The following is an 18,463-nucleotide window of genomic DNA, read 5'->3' on the forward strand; positions in this document are numbered from 1 at the left end:
CCTGAGAATCGGGTGTTAAACTATTTGAGCCCATGTTCTGACTTAGCTCCTTTCTGCAACCATTGCAGGAAAAAAGAAGATAAGCAAAAAAAAAAAAAAGTCAACATTTTCCTTTCTCAAACGTTTTTAAAAAGCAATACGGGAAAAGGCAAAGGCCATGCATGTTCTTGTGAAGAGCCTCCATGTAGGTGGCAAAATCTTTTGTGGTCCAGAAATGATCACAGTTGAGGAGAACCAGAGCCACATTCTCATACGTGTGTGACTAATAGCAAGCGATTAAACAAAATGCCTGATTTTCAGAAGTGAGGAGCACTCCCAAGTACCACTAAAATCAACATCAGTGGCAGATGTCGGCATTTCTTACAGAAGGGTGTTTCAGCCCAGTCAACTATTACGGATTTATTTATCACCACTTAAGGAAGGCATCTACACTGGAGATGTTTTGCTTCAGGATTTTCAGAAAGTGATTACAAACAGTGCTGGATGAAACATTGCCTTTTTCCCCCAGAAAAATAAAATTTGGTTGAAATTTTAAAATAATATACTTTCAAAATATCACACTGATTCAGTTAAAAAAAAGTCCATATCAGCAAATTCAGTGATTTTATTTTGATATTTCCAGAACAAAGCATTTACATTTACTGGTATAAAAGGCTGTTTTGTCTTTAAATTGACTTTAATATTAAAGCTCAAGAACTGCTGCTCAGTTTACCATTTTTTCACTGTAAATGAGTATGTGAGTAGCAGAGGGGAGGATTCTACCTGAATTTTTTTCCTGCATGTTTGCTATAATAAAGATGAACTGGAAAATCAGAATAATTAGATCTGTTATTCACACAGGTAGGGAGAAGAAGTCCTACTGATTAATGAGGACTAATTAATTAATATTAATTAATTAAAACCACTAACAAAATAGAAACATTTTAAATAACCCCTTTCTAAATAAACAGATGTTAGTTTGAAAAGAGTTTGCGAACAGCAGTCTGGGGGAAAGAAGGGCAAAGCTTATTAATAAAGATTTGTTGTGCGTTTGCAAAACAAACAAAAACCCCAAATCAAACCCAAAGCTTTTATTTAAAGACAGACTTAAAAAATAAGTTAACAGTTTGCTCAGAGAGATGACCGTTTATATAATCTAATACATTTGAATGGAACAGTGAAATGGTTATCTTTTGCTGACAGAACAAGTCAAAAACATGCCCGTAAGAGTTTGTTAACCTCTTTCCAGTTGGTTTAAAAGCATTTCAGTAAAACAGCATAGAACACAGAGGCAATTATAAAAAGCACTGTCGTTCAAGAAACCATGGCAAACTTGTAATAAAGGTCTGTAAGAATTGCACTGTTCGCCTGCTCATCTTCTTATATAAAGAAGAAATCTCAGCTCGGGGCAAGCAAAACATACGAACAACCAGCCCCTAAAAAAATGCATGGGACATGCAAAAATGCACCGAAGTAACTAAGTACATGCATACAAAAAACCGTCTGTCTTGCGGTGTTTTCTTGAGTTAATTTCTTAGGGTACTGTACATGACTAATTACTTGCATTTGTTTTTTTTCTTTTACTAACTTAGTAAATGTGGTAACAATGTTTTGAAATTAAAAATCAAGGAAGCAGAAATGACTGACAGTCATGTTTTATCTTACATTTTAAGACTTGTTTTGCTCTGCTGCTTAACTCCGCTTTGGCTGCATTTTGGTTAAAATATTTTCCATGTGTGAAAATATCCACAGACACTCCAGTAAGATGCTGTTATTCTGAAGCTTGCAGTGAGTTGGCATGTCATGGCTGAAATACAGACATTTGTCAACATTTACATTACCATACATACTTGTGCACAAGCTCTGGGTAATTGACGATGCTGTAAGGATGCTAGCCAGAAAACTGTCCCTGGTCTGACGCGAGCTCTCTGTCTGACCTTGGGCATGTCCCTTATTCCAGCTATGGCCTTATCTGTACAACAGGGAGAAGAGCACGCGAAACGTTGGGAGGCTCAGGCATCATGGCAGTTAAAGCACATTTAGCGACCTGTCTGTCTTCGGAACAAGGCAAACGGTGACCCAGAGCAGAATCCTTCCGGTTTCATTTCAGCATTTGAAATGGAGTTGTTCTTACTTCTCTTGCGTAAATACGGTAACCCAATTTTACACTACATTAGAAATGTTGCCGTGCTTTTCTTTTCGGTCTACAAGAATATGTGAAAAACAGAGGAATCGCAATGGAAGAGTGTGCTTCACTTTTATAAGCTAATTCCCTCTGTGGGTAGTATCTGGGGTGTTTCTCGCCTACAAGCAGATTACACATACCCACAATACAGTATATTTACAACGTGGCTTGAAAGCACAGATTCACACCAGAAATGCACAGCGGATTCTGTCTGGCTGTCATTGTAAATACACATGTGAAAGCCACAGAGCCTGTACGACAGTCGCCAGGCTGGAGAAAGGGCTTGGGCTGTCAGCCGGCGAGATTTTTATGCCATTCACCACTTTGCTGCAAAGATGCTCATATGCCAGCAACTTCTTCAGTTGTGGCGCACGGATTGGAAATGCCACTTCAAATCTGACTACCCAGATATCACTTTTGTATTAAGGCATTTACATTTATATAAATTGAATTTCAATTTCTGTTGACTTTGATGGGAGGTTATTTTTACCCACAAACTCTGGAAGCCATGCCTGTTTAATCTAGGTCTCTGAATATGTAGACCAAAAGCAAAATTTGGAGACCATATTTGAAAGCTTGGCCTTAAAAAAAGTAACTTTCCAATAAAAATACAAGTATTCAGAGAAAAACACAAACTACATTCTGATTTCCGTGGGCTGTAAAGCTCACATACATGGGTACCTGATGATGGTCAGATAGAATTTACTTCAGAAAATACAGTTTAAAGGTTATACACAAGTACACATGGTATTTAGGATTATGTGAATGTATACACTAGCATTTTTCATTAATGAGGGAGAAGACTTGAAGCACATAATTTTAGAAGATCACAGGAGTTGTAGGAATTGCAAGAACCCTTCAAGTCTAAATCTTAAAAGAGCTAGGTTTCTATGATATTAGATCAAACAAAAAAATCTATGTTAAGAACATTTTTATGACAATGATTCACTTGAATAAACCTAAGATTTCTTTTACCAACCAATCTTTTTTCTAAAATAGTATTTAATATCTGAAGTTATAAAAAATATTTGTAGTCTTGAAAATTATTTTTATTGTCTATTTTATGTACTATACATGCCTCTTTCAGGAATTATTAAAGAAGCATGAGTCATACGGCACTCATTTACTCTTGGCTCATGTCCATCCTCAATATATATTTTGCTATTTTCAAACCATTTGCAGGTACATACGCATGAAAATATTGTTGTGTCAAGTCCCAAGATCACAGTTAGCACAGCATACATTGTTCATCTATATATTTACAAAGTTTTAAAGCACATAAAATTGTGCATTATTATGTACCAAAGTTTAAACTTTAACATACGCTTGGTTGCATATATAGCAACAAGTGACAATAAAAATCTGAACAAAGACAACCAATAAACAGCCAAATTGCTATGTACAAACAAGGCAGGAAGCAATTAAACACTGCCTTGCACATTTCACTTAAATTACTTTTTCTCTGAGGGGAAAAAAACAGACAACCCCTTTTCCCCTCCCCCAAGTCCCCAATAACCCTAAACAGTCTTCATTTTTATCAGCAAAGTAACTGGAACTGCCAGTGCATTCAGCAGGGGATTCATTTGCATAACATGGGAGAGAAATTTGGTCCCCATTATAAAACGTAGCAATACATTATGCAGTATGTATTTCCCCCCCAGTACAACTGGTCACACAGCAGTGGTGGGCTCGCTCTGAGCCCGGCCTGACAATGGTCCCTGCGACCTCCAGGGGAATATTCCGTGAGATAAAAACCCTTTTGCTTCCTCACACATATAATTTTTTACATGAGCATAAATGTGTTGTTTTCAGGATGAGACTGCTGATCCAGATCCTTGGCTGGTATCGAGCCAGCCTTATGAGCGAGCAGAGGTATGCTGATTTATACAAGGTAATGCCTGACTCAGCTTCAGTGGAACTGCTCTTGATTTACACTGGGGCAAAAGAACCCAGAATGAGGTCCAAGCACAGGAGGATTGGGCCCAGACTGACTTTTATATAAAGTAAAACACAAAAAGTCTGTGCATTTAGTTTAAAATCTGCTTAATAAATTACTACACTTCACAGTAATAAGGTAGATTAGTGCTGCTCCAATCACTTTCTCTGATGTTAGATGAATTTCACGTAGCTTTTCCAAGAAAGAAAATGAAAATAACAATAAACATTAAAAATCTATTCTTATTATTTGACCAGCAAAACAGGAGGTTTTCTGTAGCCTCATGACAGACAAGCTTAGTGACACATTACTCTACTACAGGATGACTGGTTTAAAGGCTAAATCTTGCCCAAGATGCTGTGGCACGAAAAGGCTGAGGAAGGTACTCCAGTGTGGCTCTTCTTTCACCCCGGAAGCCCACTGGGAGGGACAGCTAGCTGGGCGAGAGCTCATGAACATCAGTACTGAGGAGAGATGATCTCTGGGCTGATGGGATCTGTACAGCTTTCAGCCATATATAGGGCCTGCTCCAAAGCCCAGCCAAGTCAACAGAATGGCGCCTAATGAGTTTGCAAATGTTGTCTTAGCAGAAGAGAGGGCTGTAGTTGGTGCCTGACAAAAGAGGGGTGAACTACTGGCCAAAGCACGCTGCCCGAGTACAACTCGCAGCCCGTCTCGGGCGGCGTTGCACCTTGCCTTTGCAAAGACTATGCTGGGCCAACAGCTCTGCTTCTCACTTCTGGGCATGATTTAGCCTTATGAATTCTGCTTCGTGGAATCAAAAGATAGATTATACTTACAAATAAAGCATTCTAGCTGTTGAATGTTTTTCTGTGGTGGAAAAATCAGAGACCCAACCTGATGAAATCTCCGTTGTCTGAAAATTCAAGGCCTCTTTACTGAAAATACTTTTTGCTGATGGCAAAGTTCAACACCTCAGAGAAATTCAGAGTAAGTTTCCAAGCTGTATACCATATTTTCAAATACACTATACCCTTGTTGTTTGTAAGGCAGTATTTAGGTTTTACATAACAGTCATGAGCCGTGCATTTAAACACCTTAAAGGAGTTGACCAGCAACTTAATGCATTTCTTTATACCATAGGGAATTTAAAGATGCACCATCTCTTTCCAAAACACTCTAAACATAAATGTTCAGGATAAAATATTCCACCTTCTCCCTCCCCCTTTAATGTCTGTATTTAAAAACATTAATTTATAGACTTCTCTGTGTGCTCTTATTGTATAGAAAATCCTATTCTTAATTAATATCTAAAGGCAAAGAAACAAAATAATAGAAGCATGGGAAAAAACTGCTTGAAACACAGGTTTCTTGGGGCAAACTGTCGACGGGCAGACTGTCTTCTTGCGGATGCAGGGAATTTGGAGGGTAAACCTAAAGTCTACCTGTATCTTGCTTCCTACCTGCAGAAACATGAAATTTTTAGACCATAGGAGGTATGGTCCACACGGGGCTGTTTTTGTAGAGTCATAATAGTCTATATTCTATATCCTTTTCTAGCCAGTCCAAGTCATGCCTAGAAATAGGGGGGACTGCGTTCAGCCCTGGTGAAAATATACTCCCTGGAAAATGCAGGACAGCGGTTCTGTGGCAAGATATATGAGCAAGAGAGAGAGATCCAGAAGTTTGCAAAGTCTAAATACCCATTTTAGAGCAGAGCTTCAGCTGATATAAGTGGGTACAGACTTGTTTGAATGAGCTGTCTGCTGGCTAATGAAATTCCAGTATGCTGTGGGCTCTGAGCCCACTTCTGTGCAAGAACCGTTGGAGGGGCACTCTAGCTCAACTTGGAGAAAGGGTTCTTAGTAATTAAAGCAAAGGTCTGAGCTCCTAACTTTAATTTGATTCCTGACTGTAAGCCTAAACTCTACTCGGAAGAGTCACTCGTGCCTTTATGGAGTGGGGGTAACAGTGCTGTATTTTGCAGGATTCTTCTGAATTGTTATAGTTGCTTGTGAAATGCGTGAGTGATCTTCCTAAGAGAACCAAGGAAGAATTATGATTAGCATTATGACAGTACTTGAAAGGTACCGCTTTCTATTATTTATTTATCTCTGGGTGTTCACATTACTGTTCTTTTAAGGAGCTACTTTACTCAGTCACCCACTGAACAGGCAGGGATAGCAATTTTGAACAAAGAACACGTATTTCTACCAAAAGATAATTCAGTGCTTTATAACCAGAACTATTTGAAGTCAGAACTATCAGTTACTACTTTGACTATTAAAGTATGTGGAAGAACCTCAATCTAGAGGTAACAGGATCAAGGGAGTATGTATGCCCCACTGGACGTCACGTAAACACTACTCCCATACAGCAAGGTTAAAATCAAGATGGGGTAGATTGTGGCTGGCATTTCACTCCCAGAGTCAAATTCCATCTTAGCACAGGAGACTATGATGAAGTCAAGCCTTTTCTACCAGTAAAGAATCCAGCTCTTTGTTAGATATGTGACTACTGGAAAAGTCCAGCAGCAGGAGTAGGTAACAGATTTTTACAGCCTTATCTAACCAGCAGTGTGTACCTGTTCTGCTGTAGGTTTTGCTACTTCTTGCCCTCACTCTTCCTGAAGAGGCAAAGCAAAGCAAGGTGGGTTTCATTCAGGAACATCTTGTTTTATCTCATCAATTCCTGCAAAAGCACATGGCCTCAGCTTATTGTTATTTTTATTCTTTAATAGACAGTTTTACGGCAGTTTTACTTAGAGGATAAACAGGTTAGGGGAGCCTGGGCTAGGTGCTGTATACTAGAAAACAATGGAAATGATTTTGACTTCTGAATAGGAGCTTTATATTGTTCTGTCTCTCCCTGGTGAAAAGCCTTCTGCTAATGAACCTAATCTAATGTAACAAGCTGTTACTGCCTTCAGTGACAGTAAAACATCGCTATTTGGTTCCATGGTGTGTGAGTCAGGTTTTCCCCATGCAGTTCCATGTGGCATAAAACATACAATGTGTGTCCTTCTAGCTGCAAATTGGCACTGACTCTTCTGCTCCCCCCGCATCTTCTCACCCACAGGAATTTTCAGTGTGGGTCTCGTTCAAAGCCTGTGGAGGTGAATGGAAGTCTTTCCATGCTCTCTGAGCTTTGGATCAGGTAATGAATGAATATATTTGGTGCGAAAAGTTAACTTCCTTCTCCCAAAAAGAGAAGTTACAAATGTAAATCCCTTATAGAAAGTTTTTGCCCTTGTATCACTGCAAAGACTCTTCTTGGCTTCCACAGACTGACCGAGCATAAAATAGTGAATAACATTTATTTTTGAATTTATGGATTGAGTTCACAGGGATTTTAATAGCACTGGGGTTATGGAAGTGCTATTTTAATAAGGACCACAGATCATGGGCCCAAATCCTTACCTTTACCTCAAGGACTTGTAAACTCAACTATTTAACTCAAATCTCTTTATTGGAGGCCTTAGAATGTATCCACCTGGAGGCTGAAAAATTGAAAGGTAGAAGGCTGCGCAAACATGGAGTGAGGGAATTTAACCAGCAGGAATGTGGCCCATAAAATTAAACTTCAAGAACTGTTTAAGAAAAATTAAAGCTTGTGCAACAGCTGGGGTTTCTCTCCACATTAGTGCATTTCTTAGTGACTCAAAAGTTTTAGTTCTCATTAATATAGATTTCATTTTTGAGATCATCTTCCAAAGTACTATAAGTCTTATTCTGCTTGCAAAGGACAAAATCATGGCTCACTGTGATCTGCCTTTAGACAAATACAGCATGCTAAACCACCACCTCCCACCCCCCTTATGATACTAGTATTTATTGGTGGCCCAAATAAAAAAATCTGAAATTCAAACTGCACCCCAAATTTCCCTAACCTGAATTGCTAGAATATCCTAATTTCAGACATGGTGATCAAATACTCCTGAAGTTTACAGTGAATCTTCAGGAAAAAAAGTGGGGGCATTGCTTTCCAATGGGTATATGAGTGTGCTGCCGACAAAGAAATGCGCTCCTGTGTGGTGGGCAGGAGAAAAGACCAAGCTTTGCTTAGGTCTCACTTACACCCTGCGTATTATTCCTTCAGAACTTGGCCTCATTCTGCCTGCTCTTGACCTCAAAGGTTCACCTCCTAAGCATTTAAAATAACTTGCTACTACTTATATAATTTGAAATCTAAGCTCCTGAAAGAAACCCCATTGTGATAATTATGTCAGGCTCTGACAGCATTCAGAGATCTTGTTGACTGCATTTTCTGGATATTGAAAGAATTTTCATTTCTCTGTAAGTGGCTGGAAACTCTGGGTTAACTGTGTTACTAGACCAGTTAGCACTTCAGTTATATGCAACCTAAATCCATTCAAGAAGGCTGAGAAGTAGAAAAATTTATAGGAAATGGTGGAAAACAGGTTAACAGAAGTTTAGGACACAGTCCTAACATGACAACACCAAGGATGTTACAGTTTCTGCTAACTTGCAGGCAGAACCACTCATGCTTAAAGTTTTGCCTGCTCAGAGATACATGGAAATCAAGAGAGCTGCAAAACCTGATTACTAGATTTGCAGCCACAGATTGTTCTGTTAATGTGATGACTGTTATGACTCTACCTGCAAAACTGCAGATGCCAATAATAATGCTTACATCATGACAGGTACCCCTGTAAGACCAGAAGTCTGGTGATGAAGTCAGAGTGGCATGAGTTGCCATTTCAGGAGCTGGATTTTTACAAGTGGTTTTGAAAGTGTGGTTCTATATGCATAATGCTCACTATCTCATTGTGGAGCAATGGGAAGCAATGCAGAAGCCTGCGGTTAAAGTGTGCTGCTGAAGACTTCTGAGACAGCAGAACCTGACTGGTCGTCTGGACCTGTTACCTGTTGCATAGCGTTGTGCACTTCCCTGTGTTCTGCAGACTGTGTGCTCATTGCCCGCGACTTTCCCTCTGCACCCAGAAATGTTGTTTTATAAGGCTCCACATGTGTTCTATGGACATTCTGCTTTGATTCCTCATACTTGCCTTTCCCGTCTTCTGGAAGGCTGGATGCATGAGGTAAGAAAGTGCTCCGAGACCCATCGCTGGGAATCTTTAACTGCTCACTGGAGGTAGGTTCTTGAGACAAATCTGAAGTTCTCAGGAGGTGCTGAGTATACACGCCTTCAGACAGAGAGCCAGAATGTGTCTCGCTGTGCACACGCAGCCAGCGGTGATGCCGGCTGAAGTAGTTGTAATGTTGATGTTTCCCTAGCTTTTTTTTCCCTAAAAAGCTCAACGGTTGCTTGGAGCTAGAGGACTTGTCCATGCTTTTTGATGAAAGCCCTGACATTGTTAGATTGCTCATATACTCTGTGCAACATTCAGCATTAGTATCAAAGGCACTACACTCTGTCAGGCCTTCTTTCAATGTTAGGCAAGGCTTCATGTCGTGGACTTGGAGAACATCAGGTGCGCTGCCACCCAGGCCGCTGCCTGCCTGCTGGGATATGTCATGTGAGGAGGAGTAAATCAGGTCTAATTCTCTGGGGCTTAATGCATCACTGGAGTCATAGTCACTGTCCGTTGGAAGGAATACTTCAGAGCAGCCTTCTTCATCTGAGCAGGGCTGGGAATCTGCAAGGAGAACTGATTAACACTAAGAAGACAAGCACAGGAGAGAAATTGCTTAACTGTCATTTATATTTATTTTTTCTTAATTTAGAATCAAATCTACAATTCTGAAAATGTGTGTATGTTTCCTCTATGGAATTGTCCATGGGCCTAGGTGACAGCAAAGAGTGTAGTCAGGGAGGATTTAAAGATGTCTTAGAGTGGTGATGGTAGAATTAGGAAAGCCAAAAAGGATTCATATATTATATTGAGTACAGGGGAGAATTTGAATTTTAATTGGGACTAAGTTCTGAAAAGATCTGTTTTCTTTTGTCTTGTTTTCACCAAATTTCATAGAGTGGAAGATTTGGGAGAGAGAGAAACTCTAAACCATATTCTGTTTTTATTAAAGATGTCAGTTGAGTTACTCCAGGTTTATACCTCTGTGAATAGGGTGCAGCTGTATGTGTGCGTAAGAGGCTTGAGGCAAGACATGGAGGTAGATGCACAAAAGCTACCCTTTCATCCGTCAGGTGCATTATGTATGTTCAAAACTAAAGCAGACACATCTAATTAAAATGCGAATTTGTTTTCCAAAACTCACACTGGCACTGAAATCACTGCTGTCTTTTGGCTACAGAAGGATCAATAACATAATAAATAGTGGCGTATGTGATAGGATGGATTGATGCTCCACTGCCCTAGATAGTTTATATTAGATCCAAGGAAAAAAATGTAGAATTTATGCGGTGCTGACTATTCACTTTGACCTAGTGTAAATTACCATATAGCACAGCAATAATGAATCAAGCCCGTGCGGGACAAGATAATGCTCTGGGCTACATGTTGCCAGAGCTAAGGATTATTCTGCATTCATGGTCTGTAATACAGGGGAAAAATTAGCTCAGGGAGAGATGCTGAGAGAGAACAGCACCGTGTAATGGAGCAAATCAAAGCACCATCGTCTTTGGGTTTCTTTTAACCTAATGTAATCAGAGTAGATTTATCAATTTTTCTTAATGGTATAAAACTGCCAATTTGAAAAAAAAAAGTTATTACCAAAATGGTCATGGCAGTTGTTTAACGCAGCATCTGTTGCTTTTGTTTCTACTCTTTCACTTACTCGTTGCTTAAAGACAGCTCAGCAGAATGTTGCTTTACATTCTTCTCCAAAGTCCTTATTCTGTTAGCAAATTAATTAGGTGTTACTGTTTAATTTGCTTCATCTTTATTTGCTGTGATCCATTTCTTTCATCAGTTTAATTTTCCAGCTTTCAGAGAAGCAATAATGGTCAATGAGGGGGGTACTTATTTGTGTAATTCTGTGCTTTACAGCGCTTGTCTAAAACACTGAGAACACTGAGGTATGTGAAATGACTTAAATCAAACTGGGCTATTGGCACTAAAATTTGCTCTATCAAAACAAAGCAAGAAGAGCATAAGAAAGAATTGCTCCAAAGCAGAGGAACAGTCAAAGCATGGAAAGAAAATGGCTGTAATATCAGAGAAAGAGAAGGTGACAAATGGAGACTATGGAAAAGTCTGACTTAGATTCTGGACAAATTATTAGGAACTATGCTGAAGAATAGATAGGTACATGAGCGATGAGAAAGGGTCAATAGCTTTTGCTTGGTAACTCATGTCTCACCAGTCTAATAGAACTCTGAACATGTGCACAATTAATACAGAGACATCCTTGGATTTCTGAAGTGCTTTTGACAAGGTTCTTTACCACAGGTTCTGAAGCAATGAAGCTGTTACGGAGGTAAAGAGAAAGCTCCCTCCATCTATTAATAGCAGATTGTTGGTGTAGATGACACATGAAGTAGTCAGCTTTCACTATGGATGGATTTTACTAATTCTGGACATCATGGAGAAGTCAGTGATAGCACTTGTCCCTTCCAACCTGTTCGTTAAATGATCTGGAACAGTGAGGTGACAAAGTTGGCTGATGGGCGATTTTTCTGAGCAGTTGAAAACAAAAAACGATTGTAAAGATTGTAGCAGGATCTCAGCATACTGCGTGGCAAATGATTGTTAAAATAACTTGGCAGGTACCAGAAAAATTTACTCCTTTTATAAAAAGACGTATAAGAACTGTTATAATAATAAGTGTGTTCAAAGATTTCGCTTGATGAACAAAGAAAAATTCTCTTACCACTCACAGCTTTTCTCCTCTGGATTCTAGCCTCAGGTGAAGGGGGAGGTGAAGGAAGACAATCTAGATGTGAAGAGGTTGAACTGATTTTCTTTTGAGAGTGTTGTTCTGAAAGATCCACAAGCTTCTTTATGGGTAGGCCAGCTGCTGGCTGCTTGTACCTTGCATACTGCAGTGCTTCTGTGATCCATCTCATTTCCCTCCAGATCTCGTCAATTTGCTGTAGAGAAAAAAATGGTGACAAAGTACAGTTAAGCCTGTCCATTAATTTTACCTAAGTGTGTACTTTCTTCAAGTGCCCAGGTAGGTGTGTAGTCACTGCCAACAGAGGGAAGCAGCCCCTGACAGGACACTTCAGATTTAGGTGGTGTGAACTGCCTTTGGTTGGGTGCTTGTTCTCCTCCACCACTGCAGCGGCTGCTTGGGGCCACCAGACTCTCAAATTAGGTACCTCAATTAAGAACCTGTAATTAGGAGGGGTGAATCCAGGCCTAAACTCTGACATGGAAAGAAAATAAGAATTGTCTGTTGATGGAGTAAAAAAACTTGTTCAGTTTTGTAGCACACTTGAAAGTTGGTTTAATTCTATACTGGAATGAAAGCAAGACTCTGGAGCATCCTTGCAAACCCAGGATTATGTCCACAAGCAGAGTGCTCAGGTCAAACCTTGTTTTTAACAGAAGAAGAATATAAATGCATGTGGAAGAGTGTACATACATGGGGGGTTGAGGCACAGCTATGAGCCAAACTGCACATGTTCTACCTTATCATAATTTTGGTTGGCATGCATTTTAGTAGTATTAATCTACACTGAGTCAATTTTAACACATGCCTGTTGACGGCAATAAGAGACAAGTGCCTAAATCAACAGCAGGATATAGCTTTAAGTATATATGCAGAGTGGAAAGATGCTGTTTAATGTGGGTCTTGAGAGCCTTTTGTCAATAGAACACTTTTAACATCTTCAAGCTGAGTGAGAACGCTGCTGCAAGCAGCAAATGGCAGTAGCTGTGAGCATACTATCCTTCTGCAGCAGTGTCCTTTTAGAACTTCCCTTGTACTTCTCTTCCCGCAGAAGATTCTGCATTTAAAGAAGTGAGCCTTCACATTAATATTGCAGTGTTTAAGGGAAACCGCTTTGCAGTTACGCAAGCCACATTCTGCAAGAACGCAGAATGAGAGCCCTTGGTCACTCAAAGGGTAGGCCAAAGGGAGCGGTCCTTTGTGCAGTGAGTATTATCAAATAGGGAAGTAACAGCGGGGTCAGTGAAAAGGAGACTGCAGGCTGATGCATTTAAGATGAGTTCTCCAGCTCACACTCTTAGCTGGAAGTACTTCTTCACAAAATGTGCATTCTAAGTGTGAAATTTATTGCCAAATGATACTGTAGGTGCCGGATTAGCTAGGGTAGTTCTTGAGGAGCCGTGAAGGAGACAGGAAAGCTGGATAGATGGATCTTTGTTCTGACCTAGTATGGCCATTTTTATGTAAAGGTGAAATCCCGACTCCAATGATGTCAGTGCAAGCCTTGCCACTGAGTTAATTTGAGCTAAGAATATACACTGATAAGAATAGCAAATGGCTCAGAGATTAATTCATAATCCTACATCATTTCAAGACTTCAGTGTATCTCCATGAAGAGAATGCCAGTTAGCAAACATCTCACCTGTTTGATTTTGGAGGTTTTATACTTCCTTTCTGTGATCCTCCCTCAACCCCAAACAAAAATCATACTGCATGCAGTTTAATAAAAAGCAAATCCTGTGGGTTTTCTCCCTGATGCCATTCTGCAGTGTCTCCTGGGATAACGGAGTCATTTTAATGAGCGGTGGTTCTTTTACAATTTAGGAATGTTTGAAGCATTACACTATATAAATGACAGCTTAACTTCAGTTTTAGTTTCAGCGTCTGTAGATTTCTTTTCTTGCTGTGTAACATTCTGGTAAAGACTCCGCGTGCCTTATCTGCTGTTTTGGTTTGTTTTTTTTTTTAATTTTTACTTTTCAGTTGCCCTCTGACTCCTTTTCAGAACTACATTTATATAGACTCTCTTGCTCTTTACAATGTTTGGTTTGTGTAGTGACTTCAACACTGTCTTAGATCTAGGATCACACAAATGCTCTTGCGGTTTTGTGGTCACCACTGAAGATTGCAGTATGTGGTGGGCTGAGATATTTTTGCCAATAGGTGGAATACAGCTGGTTTTCATTTGAGAGGAAACCTAACAAGGCTAATACACTGTCACAATAATTCGGCACAAAACACTGAAGTTTAAAATGTTCTCCCATATTTTCCCAGCATATATATGTGACTCAAGCACTTTGGAGAAGAGGAACACAGAACTGTCTATACAGTGCATGCGTATTAATATACATATACTTATTTTTGTTGTGAAGGATAAAAATTTTCCAAATTCTCCCACATGCTGGGAAAAAGCTGGATTTTCAGAGTGTGAGAATGGGAAGATGAGAAGGAAGGAGATGACTGAGCAGTGAAAGTACAATGGAACATTCCTCTCTGCCCCGCTGCAGGTTGCCAAAAGCTCCACGGTGGAAACGGCAAAGGGGATATGAATTCAGCGCAAAGAGGAACAGAAATATTACCATCTTGTTCATAATTACAGAGGGCCAAACATATTATCAATGGGATAAATGGTTGTCTTGGCCCCTATTCCAACAGAAGATTGGTTGAATATTGAGAATATAGAGCTGTAAACTTATCTGCACCTCACTGGTAGAAAGGCAGACCAACCATGTCCATAGATGCACTCTGCAAAGGTCATGATTTTTATCTATAAATAACCAATTGCCAGAATGGTTTGCAGAAGGACAGGCCTTGCTACGCTGCACAGTGGGGTGGAGTTTGAAGGTCCCTGAGTTGAGAAAGTGAAGTCCTGATCTGGGAACAGTACAGGAAAATCAGTGCGAGAGACAGAGAATAAGCAAGATAGGCAAGTATGATAACGTCTGTGATCCTTTTGCATTGGGGGACCGAAGCAGTAGCACTGCATGGTGCTGGACAGACTTACGGACGCTTTTGGCGCTGGTTATCATCTTAAACGCAGAACTGCTTTCTTCACTGTGGTACTGTTGATGAAGATTGGCTCCACAACCTAGTCTGAATTTTCATTTTAATTTTTTTAATTGGCAATTTATCATGGTGAAAAATGTCCTCAATTCACAAAGAGAAGAACGATTTCACAAACGAATGCCCAAGCGTGGTACGAGCTTACCTCACGTTAGATGGGAGCGAGTTTTACGAGCAGGCTGACACATTTCTTTGTAACAGTCTAATATAACTGTCATTTGATTTTACCCATAAAAATCCTTGTATAAAAGCAACAACTAAGGAAATAATGTTCTGGGTTTGAATTTCATAAAAACAGAATTGCACATTTGATACAACTGCTTTTTTTATGATGTCTGTGAATAATTCTCCATTTAGATTTCAAATTACAGCACTATGCAATTTTTAAGAAAGCCACCTTAAAATCTCCTTGGAATAGTCAGAAACAGACTGTTACCTGTATGTAGTCTGTAACTTGCTGGTGTCTTTGTTTGGCTGCAGCGACTTCACTGTCTGAAATTGCCTCCCTTAGGGATTGCTGGGTTTTCAGAGAGTCCAGCTCTATGACAGCAGAAAGGCGGCAATACAGGCTTATAAATTTTTCCTTGTAACAGCAAAAATGGACTGTGAAAAGACCAAGTGCAAAGGCAACACTGTTATATTCTGGTTATGAAATACGAAATCCTTAGCTTTCAGAACACAAATTTTATTAAAAATAATTACTAACTCTCTGGATGGGTTATGTTAAGCCTGAAATAAATAATGCAGGCTCTAATTCTCCTCTCATTTACACCGGATTTACTCTGTAACTTCACCCATTTCAAAAGAGTAATTTCTAATTTATATCTAAGTGAAGGAGTAATCAGGTCCTTAGTATGCGATTCCAGAGGCTATTTTGCCCTTGATAACCTTAATCAGAAAGGCTGGTTCTGAAGCTTTTATAGCTCATAATTTCTTAAGTAGTGACACGACTGGAAAATGGAACTCGTCTTCTAGTTTTTTCAATTGAGTGTTTCAGAAAGAAAGTATCATTTCGAAGAATGGTAACTTTCTCTTGGGCTAGGCTAGCTTAAATCAGTAACTTAAATATAAATTACTCAGCAGTAAAAGCATTTCAGTGGAATCACAGTTTGGGTGAAACAATTAAAACTCTTAGGTGTTACCGCACATCATCCTCTGAACTCCCAAGCAGACGGGTAACACAGAAAGTTCAGAAATAACTTCTTGCTTTGTGCAGTTTGACTTTGGAGTAGCACAGAGCTATCTGAGCTACCTCTAAAAGAGGTAACTGGGTAGCAGAGACAGAAACGCTACAGTGCCGCAGAGCTCTGCAAATGGTAATTTACCTGGCCTCTTAAAGCTACATTCTTCCAGAACCTGCAATTGCTCAGGCAAAACTTGTGAGTTATCTCTGCAAACCGCCGTACAGACATACCGAAACTTGCTGAGGGAGAACAAGTTTTCAGAAATACTTCCCCATTCATTGGTGCTTCAGTAAATGCAAGCACACAGCGTGATCTTGTTAGAGCAGTGAATGCCAGTTGGCTTACTGCTGCTGCTTTTCTGGATTGTGGCATGATATTTTTCAGGGTGTTTCAAGTGTAAACTGCATATATTCTAAATGTCATATATTTAGATATGACATTTATATGATATCATATATCATAAATAATAAAACAGAAATAAAACCAGTGCCACATATCTACTTATCCCTTGCAAACAGCATGGTAAGAATAACTGAGTAGAATTACTCAAACTAAGAAATCCAACCACAGAAGCATCATTAGCATAACAATAAAGGCCTAATCTGAACATAGAAATCCCACAAAAAAAGAGTGGAAGAAAGAATTCTACCTTCTGGTTTCCCAATGATGCCTAGATATTGCAGGGATCTAGTCTGAATAGTGTGTGGTCTTGCAGTATATATGCCATATGTGGTGGACTCTTGAGTGAATTACAGCTGCGGTTTCAACTTCAGTGCTGAAGTTTCTAGCCTTTGTGGTTTTAAGTCAGACCCTTTAATGTTACTTTAACAAATGTTACTTCAACATAGTCTTTTGTGGTTATGCAATTATATAGTTGGTAGCCACCAGCTAATGGGGAATGGAAGCTTCTAATATTTGAGATGTGAATCACAGTCGCTTTATAGAACATCAGGGATACATATATATATGTCATATAGAAATGTCATCTGCCTTTGGCCGGATGATTGCCTACTTAAAAAAAAATACTCAAAAGTAAAATTCAGCTTTCCATACTGTTTTCTCCACCATGAACTGCTTTTCCTCTGCAGCAACATCGCTAAACAGAGATCTGCACCCAAAATGCCTTTTCAGAGATTACGCCGTTGTATGTTTATCTGCACCACACCATCCCACTGAGTGTCTATTGCTTTGCCAGCCCGATGCAAATTATGCCTCAGAAGTGAGAATGACTCTGTCCCTGGTCTGTGTACCACATAGTGAGAATTAAATAGCCCGCAGAACCTCTAGTGCAGAGATTCATTTCACCAGAGGTGAATATGCTTCCTGCATTAATTTGCACAGTGAACGCAGTGGTCACCTCTCACACGTGGGAATGATATGCTCAGAGTCTAACTGTAGTCTTCAGGGTTGTGTGTCAAGAAGACAGTAGGTCTGGCTTTAGGGCACTACAGCCATGGCCATATGACCTAAAGCAAGGAACTAACTTTTCTAGTTCAATTACGTTAGTTTTCTTCTGAACTTTTCCTTGGCAGACTACACCAGCTCACGTATTGTTTCTCTGTACCACTCATAATTTTATGGCAGCTCAGCTGTCATCTGCCCTCCCACAACCCGCATAAACACCTAAAGTTGTCACAGCCACCACTTTGCGTGCTCTGGCTGATGTGGCATAAACACGGTCGTATATTCCTGCCTGATCCGAATGACATTTGCGTTGCTGGGTGTTGGTAGGTCACCAATCTGTCATGACTGCAGAAATGTAGTCTTGGTAAGACCCGCCATTAACATCTAATCATCATTCGTGTACATTAGTGACTCCAACGGCACTTAGCAATGATACATAGGAAATAGGATGGTGATGGTAGTGGTGTCACGTAAACACCTGAGAGAGATAACACTGAGGACACAGTTGCCACTAGAGACCTATTCTGCAGTGGCTTCTTGGGTCTGACTCCATCAGTTTTGGCTCATACCTTTCTTCTCCAAGGCAGAGGAAAGAAAGATATCCAGTTTTACATGCCAGAAGGAAACAGGAGACATGTGTAAGGCTCAGCCATCCCCATACTTATAGTATTCTTTCTAAAAAGCACTATTAAGTCTTTATGAGCTGCTTTTATGTGGAACCTTTCTTTTCTCTGTGGACCAAAGACAAAGAAACTAGTCATAGAGGACCTTGAAGTTAAAGCATCTTATGCCTTCTGTGAGACACCTGGAAAACTCTGTTTTGGGGAATTCTTACCCAGTCAGCAATGCAGTGGAACGAGGGCTGAATCTGCTACAGCACAGGTTGTGCTCCCTAAAGAGACAGATTCAAGCCCAGTGCTTCAGCTTTTTTCACAGTAACAGGCTTTTCCTGCACCACAGCAATAGGACTGAG

At 39.9% G+C, this 18,463-nt stretch overlaps 1 protein-coding gene across 1 annotated transcript in view; it reads right to left on the reverse strand.

Moving 5' to 3' along the window:
• Positions 1-1,055: 1,055 nt before the first annotated feature.
• The window catches only part of ANKFN1 (ankyrin repeat and fibronectin type III domain containing 1), a 70,090-nt gene continuing 52,682 nt past the window's right edge, over positions 1,056-18,463 (reverse strand). The window contains exons 15-17 of the mRNA XM_075111325.1: positions 15,339-15,505; positions 11,816-12,035; positions 1,056-9,681 (exon numbers count right to left, since the gene is read on the reverse strand). Coding sequence (XP_074967426.1) covers positions 8,885-9,681; positions 11,816-12,035; positions 15,339-15,505 — 1,184 coding nt within the window. The 3' untranslated portion in view covers positions 1,056-8,884. The remainder of the gene's footprint in view (positions 9,682-11,815; positions 12,036-15,338; positions 15,506-18,463) is intronic.

This window comes from Phalacrocorax aristotelis, chromosome 16, assembly GCF_949628215.1.
Source record: "Phalacrocorax aristotelis chromosome 16, bGulAri2.1, whole genome shotgun sequence".
Classification (NCBI taxonomy): domain Eukaryota; kingdom Metazoa; phylum Chordata; class Aves; order Suliformes; family Phalacrocoracidae; genus Phalacrocorax; species Phalacrocorax aristotelis.